The sequence below is a fragment of the Monodon monoceros genome, unplaced genomic scaffold (genome assembly GCF_005190385.1).
Source record: "Monodon monoceros isolate NGI ecotype Baffin Bay Population unplaced genomic scaffold, NGI_Narwhal_1 Super_Scaffold_3, whole genome shotgun sequence".
NCBI lineage: Eukaryota > Metazoa > Chordata > Mammalia > Artiodactyla > Monodontidae > Monodon > Monodon monoceros.
The window spans coordinates 11594799-11610775 of record NW_021703780.1 but is presented as its reverse complement, the minus strand read 5'-3'; the positions used below and the strand labels follow the sequence as shown (position 1 = coordinate 11610775).

Genomic DNA, 15977 nt, shown 5'->3' with positions numbered 1-15977 from the left:
TCCAAGGGCGGTGGTGGTCTGTTCTTTACTGGTCAGGTGGGATCAACATCTAGGGTCTGCTTGCTAAGACACATTTTTACTTTAGATTTGTATTAAGACTTTACCTCTTTAGAACACTTATAGGCTGTCAGCAAAATTGAGGGAAGGTACAGATATTTCCCATAAACCTGCATGTACACAGCCCCTGTTACCAACATCGCCCACCAGAATGGTCCATGTGTTACAACCCATGATCCTCCATCGACACATCATAAGTACCCGAAGTCCGCAGTTTAATTAAGGCTTCCTCTTGACGGTGTACTGTCTATGGGTTTCCGAGGCCACAGTCTGAAAGGTACAGAAAATACAACATACTCTGCCCCTGAGGATGGCCTGCTTGACTTTCACTTGGATTTCCTCCTAAAGTATTTTCTCTTATATTACTCACCCAGGCTCTATTCACACTGGTCCACAGGCAAATGACCCCCTTCCTCCTGCACCAGCCCAGTTCTAACATCTGACCTCCAGTTACCGTGGGGAGCTCAGTGACCCCTGGACAGTTCCGCTGTACTCCATACTTTGAAATAGACTCTTAAAAGTTCCAGTGTGGGGCTTCCCTGGTGGCGCAGTGGTTGAGAGTCCGTCTGCCGATGCAGGGGACATGGGTTCGTGCCCCGGTCCGGGAAGATCCCACATGCCGCGGAGCGGCTGGGCCCATGGGCCATGGCCGCTGAGCCTGCGCGTCCGGAGCCTGTGCTCCGCAACAGGAGAGGCCACAGCAGTGAGAGGCCCGCGTACCGCAAAAGAAAAAGAAAAAAAAGTTCCAGTGCGCATCCATGACGGTTGACCATTTAGTCTTCATGGTGTCAACAGCAGCAGGAACTGAGGCTCAGAGTCAAGTCTTAAAGGAAGTGACGAGTGCTGTCAGCGTTCACACTCCACAGAAGGACCCTAAGGGCACATCCAGCCCCTGTCCTTTTCCACTTCCCCTATGAGCTATGCCAACATCAAGTCCCAGAGATCAATTTTTGAATAGTCTATTTTGTTTCCTTAGAACTCCCCCTTTTCATCACTCAAGCTGTCAGCCCGCACCTCCTCTATCCACCAGGCCCCCATATCTCACCCTCTGGTCTTCCCTGTTCCCACCCCTCTTCCCCCCTCACATAGAGTCAACTCGTAACTCATTCTGGCATCAGCCCTCATTCGAGTCTCTGATACTTTGAGATACAGATAAGTTTTGGTTACAGTTTGGAAAGGACTGGGGTTTGTGGCCTCGATGGTATGGCTGGCCAGACAAGCTTGTCACATAAATTTGTGTGATCCACACGTCATCAGTGATATCAACTTGCTTCCAAACCCAGCTGTGAATGTCCAAAGATTGCTACATTTCTTTCCACATGGGATGAAATCTAGTCACGTCAGAAGTTGGGTAAACTATGTGTGTGGGAGCCATGTAACCAAAAAACAAAACAAAACCAGACAAAATCCTCCAGGGTCACCAGCTTGTCAAGAAGGGACTCAGACATAAGAAGAAATGACAGCAGTGTCCACTCTGAACTTCCAGGTGTAGACCGTGCAGGGGAGGCAGAGGCAGAAGTGAGGCCAAGTCACTTGGGGGGCAGCACTTAGATGGAGCCAGCGCAGCCTCAGGGGGCACCAAGATGGAAAAGACCAACTGTGACAGCCAAATGCCCATGCCAGGTAAGCGAGACCCTGCGGAGTGCCCACCCTCCCCCCAACGGTAAGGAGATGAGGCAGGAGCGTCTGGTCTGAAGCAGAACCAGTCCCAGGGCTCTGTGGGGCCCATGGGACAGGACGCTGGTCTCCACGGGCAGCATGTCTAAGCCCTGCAAAGTTACTATGCCTCTCCTCCAGCCTACCAGCAAAGCCAAGTGTACATTTTCAGGCTAGCTAACGATCCATCAGAATGCCAGACCAAACTTCATTTTCTGTTTGAAAGATTTTTCCATTTCTGGCCCCAATGAAAGACTTGGCAATTGCACCCAGAATTCTTCTCACACATGGTCATAACAATTAACCAAAGACAACCGTACGCCTTGGGGTATCAGAGCCCCCATGCAACGTGCAAATGCGTCCCAAGGCAGGCCGAGGAGTCAGCGGAGGGGCACATCTGCTCCTTTTCCCTTCCAGAATCATGGCAGCCCTACACCCTGGTCCACGCTTGCCAGGAAAGCAGTGCCCGGGTGACGGGCTGTTGCCAGCAGTGACCGCATGTGACTCCCAGGGCAGCAATCCAGGGCCAACCCCTGCACACCCTGCAACAGTTACATACTTTGAGGCGTAATGCATCTCAGACTTCTGTGGCTTGTGGGTACTTAAATCAAAATCACGGCCCACTCTTGGAAAGCACAATGAAAACTTGGTCTTTTTTAAGGGCTCTATTTAATTGGTCCGATAACATCTATTCCTGAACCTTACACCGTCACCTGCCAAGTCACAGAGGGGACACAGGTTACTCCCTCTGCCTGGGGTGATGTCACTCACGCCTCTCTAGGCCCTTCGGTTCCTCCTGAGCATGAAACCCTGGTTGCTTCCTTTCACAAACTCTCTTATCCAACGTACTATCCACAATATCATTGTCAAGTAATCAAAAACTCTACTAAGATGGGGAATCATTAAAAAAAAAAAAAAAAAAAAGGTACTGCACAAGCTTTAACTTAAAAACAAATGTATGTTAATTTGCCAGATTCTCCTGGAGCCGATGTGTCTGATTTCCCTCCAACCACAGTCAGCTAGGAAAGAAAGAGAAATCCAACATGCCCACAAATCTAAGATAGTCCTGTCTCAGAAGTCACCTGAGAGATTAGCTCATTCAACTCCTTTAATGGAATTGAAAGTGAGATAACATATTTTTATCATTTTACAGATAAGTAAAATTAAGTCAGACCAAGGATGTTAGCCAGTCTGAGAAAGCCATAACTTAAGTGCCTCCGAAAAGGGATATCAACGATAAATAACGATCTGCTCTCTAGAACCCTAGAAAGATTCCCGCGGTTGAGGCTCTGAGTGTCCTTGAAGATGGGAGGAAGACAGGAAAGTGAAAACAAGAGGACTGATTGTTTCCAGTCGTGAAAGAGGCAAGATCTCCCAGGCTACTGCATTAGCTGGTCCAGCCAGGCAATTGGTCCCCATCCCCAACTACTAGGAGGTACAGGGGTCTTATGTGGGAGTGAAATGTACATGAGAGGCTCTAGAATCAAGACCATCAGGTATGTGGGAGGACAGGGGGCTGGTACCCTACTGACATCAGGGCTATAAGTGAAAGTCCACATGCAGGACCCTAAGACCCCACTGCCACCTGGCCTCTCATTCCGAGAATGTTGGCAGCCATACAGTTACCCTAAGACAGGAAGCTGGAGTGTGACAAGAGGGAGGGTGTGTGCAAAGGCCCAGGGGTTGAGCCAGGGTTGCAAGTGTTCAGGTGGGAAGAACAGTGAGCCATGAGCCCAGCGAGGTGGGCAGAGCCAAAACAGGAACCTTGAACCTTACCTTCTAGGCTAGGAGGGGTTGTTGCAGAGGGTTCTAAACAATAAAATGACATGATCACATCAACATTCTAACAGGATCCTTCTGGCAGCAGGATGGGATCTGAAAGGTTAAGGAGGTAAAACTGGGCCTGTGTGTTTGGGTATAGGCACTGATGTCGACTCCTGAAAGAAAGCATACAGGAGGAGGAGGGGCAGGTTTGAGATGGGAAAGAATACACTGGAAAAAGTAACACTGAAAACCAGAGTCAGGCAGCCTCTCGCTGGCCTCTTATTCCAAATGGCAAGACTCCAAGCCCACAATGTTGCCCCTTAAACTTGCCAGTTAATAGACCCAGGAAAGACCTGAGATATTGAATGTAAAGGAATACTGCAAGTTGAACGGAGCTGTTGCTATGATATTTTCAACCACTGGTCCATCTCTTGCCAGGAAATGTCATTTAATTTGGGGTTAGATGGATTTGCCAGGAAATACACCAGTGTGTAGTAGAGCTGTGGAATAGAGGTCGATTTTACAATTATGAAATAGCTAGCTTTTCCAGAAGCACCGGGCCGTATCTTTAAAAGGCAGCTACTGAAGTGATACCCACACAGACTGTGGCTACTGGGGACACCAGGGATGATGATGTCGGGGGCGGGGGGGTGGGGAGAAGGGCTCTGAGAGCCCAGCTGAGCAATGAACTGGGCAGCTTGGGAGAGGAGGTTGAGGCTCCTCTACAAATATAATCAGCAAGGACTGGGCATAAAAATTAAACTTGAGCAGCCGCCAAGGCCTCGTTGTGTCCTCCCGTGGCCTGGACAGTTCTCAGAGCACCCAGGGTATATACAGAATTGATGCTACCCCGAAGAGAGCCAATCCTCCTTTACTCCTGCTTGGCACTCAGGATAACTTTAGCTATGACCAAGTCAATGACGAAATCCAAATGCCATTCTGGGCTCAGACAGTTACCATCTAGAGGAAGAGTTCAACAACTCATTTTCAATTTGGAGGCTGAATATAAATGCCAGCTAGCATCTTCAGCTATTCTCAAAAACAGCCCTGCCTCTGATTCGGGCCATGGCTGAAGGGGGCTGAGACCAGGGAGAGGCAATTCCCCTGGTTTGCAAAACTTAAAGGGACATCAGGAAAAACTCAGTAATCAAGATAAATAATATCTTCATGCAATAGTTAAAAAATTAAAATTAATGTTAAAAAAATCCATGATGAACACCACATCAAAAGTTTTTAAAGTGCCACATCGAGTCATATTGGAATCTGAAACAAAGGGAAAAACCAGTAATGTCAACTATTTGTTTATTTAAAATTTTGATATGTTGCTCACAGTGGATTTTTTGCATTCATTTTGATTTTTTAAAATGTATGACATTAACACATTTTGAGTACTGACTTTTTGGTCACCTCCTTAAATCTTGCACCAGAGGCAAGCACCTTGCATGCCTTGATCTCAGGCTGGCCATGTGGACAAGAATTTGGAGTTTTACACGTTTTCTCTCACAGCTTCAGAAACCTCTCACCCCCAGCCCTGTACAGACACACACACACACACACACACACACACACACACACACACACACACAGCGGCATGCCGAAATTAAAAGCTACTCTTTGGAAATGTAAGCAGACATCCTGCTCACCTGCAGAGGTGACACAGGGCATTCTTAAAGAACTTTTCCCATTTATCTTTTTTTTTTACTTTTTTTTTTTTTTTTTTTTTTACGGTACGCAGGCCTCTCACTGCTGCAGCCTCCCCCGTCGCGGAGCACAGGCTCTGGATGCACAGGCCCAGCGGCCACGGCTCACGGGCCCAGCCGCTCCGCGACACGTGGGATCCTCCCGGACCGGGGCACGAACCCACGTCCCCCACATTGGCAGGCGGACTCTCAACCACTGCGCCACCAGGGAAGCCCGCATTTATCTTTTTAAGAGTATCACTGTTCACCTGTAAATGCACACCTGAGATGGGTGTTGGTAACAGAGCTGTACCTCGGGATGTGCTCACACACAGAATGGAGGAAAATCAATTTCAATCCCCAAAAGACAGGCTGGCTGGTGCAGGAGGTCATCCGATGCTAGCCCGGCCTGATGGGCTTGGAACAAGATTCTTGTCCTCACTGCTTCGCTGCACATCCAGCGGCGGGCAAGGAAGCCTGGAGACTCTCACTCTCACTGGGGAAGAGAAAGACGTGGCTTGTACAAGCCACAGGATAAATACTTTAAACGGCGGAGGGGGAGAGGCCGGCACAGGCGTGTGCAATGTGGAGAAGCAGACTTACGTTTGCGCCTAATGCTCTAGAGAAATTGGCCAAGACTAGCTCAACCGACTGAAAATATTACTGCTGTAATTCTGTCAAGGTCACTTGTCAGGCTGGGTTTTCTACTTCCCAGGGGCTTGCTGCACAGATCGGCCTTACCAAAGGGCCATAGCTCATGGCTCCATCTCAGGGGACCCTCCCAGGCCTGGTTGCCATTTTGCTCGTCCCTTGCCCAGCCTGGGGATCTGATTCCAGGCATCCGAGGTCCACAGCAGGTACCGGCTGAGCCTGGAGGCTGTGCCAGTGGTCATGACAGCCCTGAGCCCTTCCAGGGCTGAGCCCTTCCCCAGTCTGAGGACTGGGACCATTTCTGTCACCTCAGAGATTATTACGAATGTGTTATTAGAAACGGCATGAATGGTAACAAGATCCAAGGCACAGAGGGGTGGTTGACCGAAGGCAGCCAGGCTTCTCCTATAGAAGATGTGGGAGGACTGCATCCCTGTCCCTAGGAGCGTACACATTTCCGCCCCATGGGAGGAATAGGGTTTGGTGGAAAGAGCTGGAGCATAGAAGTCAAATAAATCTGCAGACCCAAGTCCGAATCCTGGCTCCACTCCTGAGCTACGGTATCTGGGGACACTATTTAACCTCTCTGAGGTTCAGTTATCTAATCTATAACGTGGGAAAAGCTAATGGATGGAAAGTGCCTGGCGCAGATCTCAGGCTCCTCATGCATGTCCGGTCCCCGTTCCCAGCAGAGAGGTGCCACATACGATCTCTTTTCTCTCCGTCTCTTAACTGGGGCTTTCTTATGCCCAGAATCTCAGGGCTACCTTCACTTCCTGTCTTCATGTTCGAGGCTCAGCCTGGCCCTCTCTTTACCAAGGATTTGGTATCAGGGATAATGGGGTTGGATTTTCAGGAGGAAAAAATAGCCAGATCAGTGCATCACCTGCCCAGCAGCCTGATGCTATAGGCAGGGAGGCAGGGAGGCAGGGAGGAGAGAGAGAACGAAGGCACATCCCTTCCTCTCCTCTTCTCCTGGTCTCCTGTCTAGTCCCGAGGACCTGAGAAAGCAAGCCTAGCCGGCCACAGCCAGTCAGTTGGCTGTGATCCTGAGCTAAGTCGCGGGGAAGGTGGAGACAGAGACGCAGGCTCTGAGGCTGAAGGAGAAGGCTGGACATTTGAAAGGGACAATATGAGCCCGAGGCAGGTGACGCTGACACCAGCTGGGGTGATCAGGAGGGAGACCTAGAGCCAAAGCAGAAAACACAGAAAATTTTTATTTAAACCAGAAATTCAGGACTTATTTGTTGGCTGCGAGAAATGTGATTTGAAATTATGAATGCCCTCCCAAATCTAAGATATATGACTGCCAACCTCAGTAGTCCTCCTGGGAGAGATTATTGGGAGACTTTAAATCTGATGGGTCAGGCAGGACCTTTCTGGGATGAAGAGTCTCAGAGAGGAAAAAAAGTCTGCTCCAGCCTGGGATGCCCAGGAGGACAGGGATGCCTCCTGCAGTGACAGCTGAAATGTGTCAACGAAAAAATGATTTCTGACACTTGCTAGCGACGGTAAGGCTACTACAGTGGGGGGTTGTGGTAGGGGACAGAGACCAGGCTTAACTCTGACTCTAACAAGGACAGTGGGGATTTGTAGTGAAGGAGCAGAGTGAGGGTCAGTGGATGGAAAACTCTAAGGAGAGACATCGTGGCTACGGGAATTCTTTTTTTTTTTTTTTTTTTTTGCGGTACGCGGGCCTCTCACTGTTGTGGCCTCTCCCGTTGCGGAGCACAGGCTCCGGACGCACAGGCTCAGCGGCCATGGCTCACGGGCCCAGCCGCTCCGCGGCACGCGGGATCCTCCCGGACCGGGACACGAACCCGTGTCCCCTGCATCGGCAGGCAGACCCCCAACCACTGTGCCACCAGGGAAGCCTGGGTATGGGAATTCTTGTGAGAATGACTCGACAGAATTCTTGCTGATACCAGCGTGATATCAAGGGTAGTCAGACACCAAACGTGGGGAGTTTTCACTAAAATGGCTTTATAGGATTCTTGCTCAAACTGGTTTCTACAAGGACGGAGAAGGAAGCCCAAGGTCATGCCTAGTCCAGTCGAGGGCTCCCAGGAGGTTGATTAAAGTTTGGTCAAGGGAGAGAGTCATTGACAAGTGCCTGGGCCTGGCTAGGGGTTTTGGCTAATGGTAGGGGGACAAGATATTTCTGAATGCAACATTGGGAGGTAGAAAGTGCCCCAATTCTAGGAACTGAAAGAAACTGCAATTAGCTAACTTCTTATTTAGGGAGATTTTATTGACGAGAGAGGCCTTTCCCCTGTTCATGGGCCCAACAGCCACAGGAACAGCAACAAAGCAACAGTCTCCTGAGACCTAAGCCACAGGCATGGGAAATGCAGTTGCAGAACCAGTCCACCAGGTGGCAGAGTGAGAGCGGCATGACCATCCCAAGAGGAAAACATGATGGTGGCCAAGCGCAATGGTGGGCCACTCAGGACCCACAGGGTCTGGGTCTGTGTTTATTATCAGCCATATCTGGTGGGGGAACTCAACGTTAAAATATTTATATTTTGATCAAGGCTGTCACTAATGCCTTTGGTTGTGTGGAGCCTGGGGAAATAAGAAGTTACACTCAAAACTTGTTCACATTTGTTAAAAAAAACAAAAAACAAAAAAAAAGATGATGATGAACCGTTTGGCAAGGCTGTTTCTTTTTGGGTAAATAGGAGTTGACCCATTTAACTGGGGCTCAAAGATCACTATCAAAGAAGGTGAGGTTGTTGACTTCTCGGCCCAGTCTGATAGGAAAAACTTCTGCTTCCTTTCTTGGCACTTCTTGGATCCCAGCCTGAGGAAAGGACTCCGCTGACAGCTGGAGCCACCTCCAGGGGTTCCCCAGCTCCAGTTCCCTGGATGTGGGCCCTGCTCAGAGAGCAAAGGCAGACAAGGAAGCAGCTCCATTGCCCACAGCAGTGTACTGTGGGCACTCTGTCACTCCCCCAGCTCTGAGGGACCCTAGCCAAGGAGGAAAGGAGAATCTTGGGGGCAGGGCCACCCTGAGGCTACAGGGAGAAGGAAGCAACTTCTCCTCAAACCACAGTCCAATGGCAGACTCCGTTATGCAGGATCTTTCAACTGGGTCATCTCCCCCAGCCTCTCCCTCTGCCCCGTCTCCAGCTTGCCTATCCCACATTAACCACTCTCCACGGGAAGGAAAGCTATTTATTGAGCAGAAGCAAATGCTACTGATAATACTGTACATACTATAGAGCAGGCTTTGAAACAGATATTAACTCATTTAATTCTGACAACAAACGTTTGAGAATATCATTACACCCACTTAGCAGATGAGTAAATTAAGGCACTGAGAGGTCAAGTGACTTCCCTAATACCGTAGAGATAGTAAATGACAGAGCCTGGATTTCCATTCACATCTGTCTGACTCCAAAGCCTGACATGACTGTATTGTTTTATATGTGTTGCCCATCCCAGGACTGTTTGTATTTTTTAAAGGGAGCCTGCAAAGGGCAAGACAAAAGACGAATACAACAGATGATCTCTTGCCCCAAATGTCTGCAACTTCACCCATGACAGATTAATTTTCCCAGTGTTTGGATCTTATTTTTCCTTTTTCTTATTTGTAGGTTATTTTTGCCTTTTGCTATCCTTGATCGGGCTTCAAATTGCCTTCCTTGTTTTTCTTTCTGTGTCATTACAGGGATGAAGAAATGGGATGCGTTAAATGAATTTTCACAATTATAATTCAACATGTTCCAACAGGACTGACACGCCAAAACATCTAAGTGGCTAAGAACCATCAGCGGGTGCCAGGCCAGAGGACTAAGTGATGTCACTGTCACCATCATTACGATGTGCTCACCCTGTCCTCATCTCCATCGTCACAGCCCAATCTCTCCAGAAAACTTTCCTTCGCTTATTACAATGGTGGGATGTGTCTTTAAATAAACGACCATTTTAATGATCCTGCATTTGCAACTTCCAATATTTAGACTATTGTATTAATTTCCTAAGGCTGTTGTAACAAAGCACCTCAAACGGGTGGCCTAAAACAACAAAATTTATTCTCTCATAATTCTAGAGGCCAAAAGTTCGAAGTCAAGGTGTCAGCAGGGCTGCGCTCCCTGCCAAGGCTCTAGGAAGGACTCCTTCCTTGCCTCTTCTAGCTTTGGTGGCCGCCAGCAATCCTGGTCATTTGGCTTGTACGCACATCACGCCCATCACCGCCTCTATCCTCACACGCCACGCTTTTCTGTGGCTGCATCCAGATTGCCCTTGTCTCAGAGACACAGCCTTCAGAGTCAGGGCCCACTCTAATCCAGTATGACCTCATCTTAACTTGTTACATCTACAAAGATCCGATTTCCAAATGAAGTCACATGCATGGGTACCAGGGTTAGGACTTCCAGACATCTTTTCAGGGAGAATGAAAGGATGCCATTTGCAGCAACAGGGATGGACCTAGAGATGATCATACTAAGGGAAGTGAGTCAGAAAGAGAAAGACAAACAGCATATCATATCACTTATATGTGGAATCTAAAATATGACACAAATGAACTTATTTACAAAACAGAAACAGACTCACAGACATAGAGAACAGACTTGTGATTGCCAAGGGAGTGGGGGGGGGAGGGATGGAGTGGGAGTTTGGGATGAGCAGATGCAAACTAGTATATGTAGGATGGATAAACAACAAGGTCCTACTGTGTAGACAGGGAACTATATTCAATATCCTGTGATAAACCATAAGGGAAAAGAATCTGAAAAAGAATATATATATATATATATATATATATATATATATATATAACTGAATCACTTTTGCTGTACAGTAGAAATTAACACAACATCGTAAATCAACTATACCTCAATAAAATTAGTTTTGTTAAAAAAAGGTATCTTTTCAGGGGACACAATTCAACACACACCTACTTTTTCCCAAAGGCAAGGCAGATAATAATCAATCATAGGATCTTCTGCTGAGTACCCATCACGATCCTTCTCCAATCAGCTGTCCTGACTACACCTCCAAGCAAGCAGAGCCAGCATTTCAGGTGGGCCTGACTTGCCCTCATGAGTCCCACTGAAGGGATGCGTCTGTAATAATGGCAATGAGTTTGTCGGGGAGATTGTGCCGGAGCCCCTCAAGCCCAGTGCAGGTGGCTGCCTTATGCAGGAGGTGGGTCCTGCTGAGGGGTCGCCCTGGACAGCCCTGTTGCCAGACCATCTCCTTCTTGGTCAAGCAGGTACCATGAGACGTGACCATAGCCTTAAATTCACAGAGGAAAGGTCCCACTGCTTTTTCTGAGTCCGCAATCCACGTGCACTGTAGCATGGCCTGGTTCCAACTTCACTCCAGGCACACATTTCTCCTCCCTCCACCCCCTGCAAATTGGAAACAGTGATACACAGCCATCTCGCAGGGCTGTGGGGCAATTTAATTAATGTTTATAAAGCACTCCGAGGTCTTCAGATGAAAACTGCTGTGTAAGTGCAAAATTATTATTAGTTCTCAGCCCCCTGTCCCTTGACTTCTGACATGGGCTTTTGTTGTTCCTGAATGGGAGCTGTTTATGGTCTGTCCAGCTGGCTCTTTCGGGCACATAGGCAAGTACATACACATTTGCAGAATTGTTTTCCCTTTGAGAAAAGCATTCCAACTCTGTGGGATGTCTTGAAGCTTTTCAAGGTCTGAATGTCTCCCTACTTGTCTCTACTGAGTACTGTAATCTACAAGAGTAGATTGTAAACAGGCTACTTTGGAAAAGAGTTAGAGGGAAAAACGGTCAGTTTGAAGAAATGGCCCCTCTTATAATGAAGACTAAAATAATATCTCCTTCTCATGCAGAATCTAAATGAATCACTAAGTGAGCTCTGTCTCCCTTGCCCAGAGGGATTCTGTACGGGTTTATGCATTGAAAGGAGGAAAGAATAGAAGATTTGCTTTCAGTGCCCAAGTTTCGCTTCCTTCCTTCACTTTAACTTCTCAGGAACCATGGAAACCAATACACCCCACCTAGATGACGTTTTCCCGCTAGTCTTTGTTGCCTAACTGTGCACTTGCCTGAGATCCCTTGGGGAGAATGAAATAAAGAAGTGGAAGAGAAAAAAAAGATATGTCTGCAAGTGAAATGCCTTGTCTCTGAAGGAGAGAATGGGGCTCGAGCGTAATTCATCAGGCTCTGGGGCAACAAACAATGTCATAAGGCACCATTTTCCTTTTCTCTAAAACGTATTCATACTCATCCCATGAAACCCACACACAATCCATTAGGATCCCTTCAAGGTATCTTTTGGATTATCTTAACACTTGGTTAGCAGGGTCTGTTAGTCAACTGCTGGAAGATTTTATTTTTAAACATCACTAAGGAGCAATTAGTTAACATGTAATCAGTTGGACAAAAGTATAAAGGTACAGGACCAATGAAAGATGCAAACGTGCTTTCCCTTTCGTTTTCCGGCCCGGGTAGGGCCCGGCCCAATGGCCATCCCTGCTTTCCTGGGACAAGCGGGACGGTCCGTCCCGGCATCCAACAGGCTGGGCCAGTAATAAAAGTGAAAATTCCAAAAGATAAGGATGGTAAACCAAAGCAGTTTGCGTTTGCGAATTTCAAACGTGAACTATCTGTTCCTTATGCCATGAATCTGCTTAACGGAATCAAACTTTTTGGAAGGCCCATCAAACTTCAGTTTAGATCAGGAAGTAGCCATGCCTCACAGGAGGTCAGTTTGTCATATTCCCAGCATCATGTTGGAAGTTCAAGCCCTACTTCCACATCTCCTAGCAGGTACGAAAGGACAGTGGATAACATGACTCCATCAACACCTATAATTCAAAGATCTTTTTCTTCTTCAGAAAATTTTCAGAGACAAGCAGTGATGAACAGTGCTTTGAGACAGATGTCCTATGGAGGGAAATTTGGTTCTCCACATCTGGATCAGTCAGTTCAGTCACATAATCATACTTTTAACCAGTCTTCAACCTCCCAGTGGGGCCAAGATACACCATTATCACAGCAAAAAGTCAGACAGAATTCTCATCCTTACGTAGTGGATACACATAGCCGTGAACAGCATTACACTGATCATGGGTCCGACCATCATTACAGAGGAAGCAGAGATGATTTCTTCTATGAAGAGAGAAATCACTTCATGGCCAGAGCCATGACTATGATAACAGAAGAGACAGTGGTAGCGATGGAAATTGGCGCTCATCTCGACACTAAGAAGTGTTAGAAGGATGTTTTCATAGGGTCATTCTAGGCCCTTTTGTTAAGTTGTTTCTGGGAATGTTTTCTTAAAAAGACTCTATAGAGCAGCTTTACAAGTTGCCACATTTCTTTATAAAATTTTTAAAACCTAATTGCAGTCCAATACAGAAATGAGAAGAATTGTGGTTCTAGTTTTATTACATAAATAACCTTTCACCTCAGAGTTTTAAGAAGAGGAAAAGGTTTTATGCTAAAGAAAGTGCCACAATTCCTAATCATTTTAGACAATTGAGGAAGGGGTGTATTTTATGGATTACTTGTATTATGAAGCAAATATTTTAATTATCTGTTATCTTTTTGTATTGCAAGAAATTTCTTGTTAGGGAATCAGATTTTTGGTGTATATAATGGAAAACATTCAAGTTGATAGTCTGAAATGACTCAGTATTTTGTTAATAAATGAGAAAATGTAAATTCAGTAATTCAATTTACTAACATTTGAGAAAACCTTTTGGTCAAGTTTGGGGATTAATCATATTATTTAACTTCTTAGAGAACTTAAGTGTAAGTTCTATGACATGATCTTGGTTTTACTGTAAGTGAGCATACAAGTATACACCTGCACACGCTATTTCTTTATAAAATTTTAGAATTTGCTCATTAAATCATGTTCGATGTATGACTGAAGTCACTCAGGAAGTTAAATATCTCGAAATGTATTTTTTTTACAGTAAGAATACAGTGTTAATGTAAATCTTTTTCTGGAAGAACAAAAATGTAAATGCATAGTGAGATAAAATAGTAAAATGTTTTACTGAAAGTATTCTTTTTTTGGGAAAAAAAGGTTCACGAAAGCTTTAAGTGCTGCCTCCATCACTCAAATTTCTAAAATTTTAACATTTTCAAAGTGCAAGGACACATTTTATTATGGAGATTGTACAGGGTTTTTTTTTTGTTTTTGTTTGAACATTTGAAAGAATTTAGTCTAAAACACTTTGATTTAAACATTTTAAAGTCTTGGGGCTTCCCTGGTGGCGCAGTGGTTAAGAATCCACCTGCCAGTGCAGGGGACACAGGTTCAAGCCCTGGTCTGGGAAGATCCCACATGCCGCGGAGCAACTAGGCCCGTGAGCCACAACTACTGAGCCTGCGCGTCTGGAGCCTGTGCTCTGCAACAAGAGAGGCCGCGATAGCGAGAGGCCCGTGCACCGCGATAAACAGTGGCCCCCGCTTGCCACAACTAGAGAAAGCCCTCGCACAGAAACGAAGACCCAACACAGCAAAAATAAATAAATTAATTATGAAACTCCTACCCTCAACATCTTCTAAAAAAAAAAATTTTAAACCTTGTTTAACAAAACTTTTATGTATCAATATGCTGTTTCCCTTTCATTGTAGAACTTGTTTATAAAAATTCATTCCTTGAAATATTTGGATCCTTTTCAATATTAACTACAACATTTGTACTATGTTGCTTTTTAATATATTGAAAACAAAACAAAAAAAAAACAAACAAAAAAGATGCAAACGTTTGCTATATCACTGTAAACACAGGAAAACTAAACCAAAAGAGCACAGATGTTTCCTCAGTCAGCCAATCGCTGATCAAGTGTGATATCAAGTTATCTACAGGGAAAACAAGGAATATTCTGCTGGGACAGGGAAGTTGAGGCAGGACTGGGAGTAAGGATGTATAAAACCAGGTTTAATCATGTAACGTCTATGACTGTCCTCTTATAATTATTCAGAGCCCTCTTAGCTATTGCGACAGTTGTGACACATGGGAACCGTTTCTGTGGTCTAAGATGATTATGTTCTGTAAGTTATGTAGAGGTCAAGATGGAAGGGGTTGTTTCTTTCTTTCCATTCCATTATCTAAAGAAAGGAAAGGAGAACTAAGTAAAAAAAATCAGATACATAGATAGATGATACATAGATAGATAGATAGATAGATACGGAGATAAGGGGAGAGAGATATCAGCTAGGATCATAAGAAAACCCAAGACTGAAAATTGAGAAGACAACATGTAGAAACCAGCTTGTTTCCATCCCTCCTTTTCTCTTCCATTGATGCTCTGCTTCTTTGGGCTTCCATCAGCCTCTTGGATGGCCTTCCTGCTTCCTGTCTCCTCCAGCTCTTTCATTTCATCCTTCACTTTATTTTCCTGGTTATTGTCCTAGAAATGGATCTAATTCTATGGCTCCGCAACTCAGAATCCTTCCATACTGCCCCGCTGTGCAAATTCTCTACAGTACCTTGTCCATCTTCCATCATCGCCTCCTTCCTGCTTGGTCGGGGCTGTGGGTGCCCTATGCCTACAGAAACTCTCATACAATCCTCTGTTCAAGTGTGCTCTCTACCTTTTTACCTTAGAGGTCGTGCCTCTGCCGTTCCCACCACCCCTGACCATTACTACCACTCAAAATCCTGCTTATCTCTCAAGTCCAAGTTCAAATGGAATTAGTTCTATAAATCCTTCTAAGGTGCTCCTAGATGAATGGGAACACTAGTCCTTTTTCTGTGTTCCCACTATCTTTGAATAATTCCCTAATGTTAAGTAAAACAAGTAGCTGTGCATATGGCTCTGAGCTCATTTCTCCTTCCACTAGATTATAAGCTCCTTGAAAGGAAGGACCGTACCTTGCTTTTTTTGAGTATTACACAGAGTGCCAGAGTGAATGCTCAGCAAATAACCTTAGGCTTAATTTCATCCATTCAATCCACACACAGAGATTACAAAAAGGCAGGTGGTAGAATTTGAATTTCTTATGCAATTTAAAATTGAAAATTAGATAAGAAACCCATCTGGTCTTGAAAAGATAGTAAATAGCAATAATAGTTTGTGATCAAAGAACTGATCAATTGTATCTTCCCAGCAGTTAGATCAAATCTGGGTCTCAGACAATCAGTTGAAAAACGATGAGAGACAATCGTTGTTGAATTAAGCAAATAGCTCCTAAGCTTTTTAGGCCTTTGAGTATTT

At 45.6% G+C, this 15977-nt stretch overlaps 1 protein-coding gene across 1 annotated transcript; it reads left to right on the top strand.

Moving 5' to 3' along the window:
* The first annotated feature begins 1640 nt into the window (after positions 1–1640).
* Positions 1641–13008, top strand: LOC114907099 (RNA-binding protein 7-like). Its single transcript, XM_029242318.1, is given in 4 exon segments — positions 1641–1680; positions 9255–9335; positions 12312–12931; positions 12934–13008. Coding segments are annotated over 4 exon segments (816 nt in total).
* The last annotated feature ends 2969 nt before the right edge of the window (positions 13009–15977 follow it).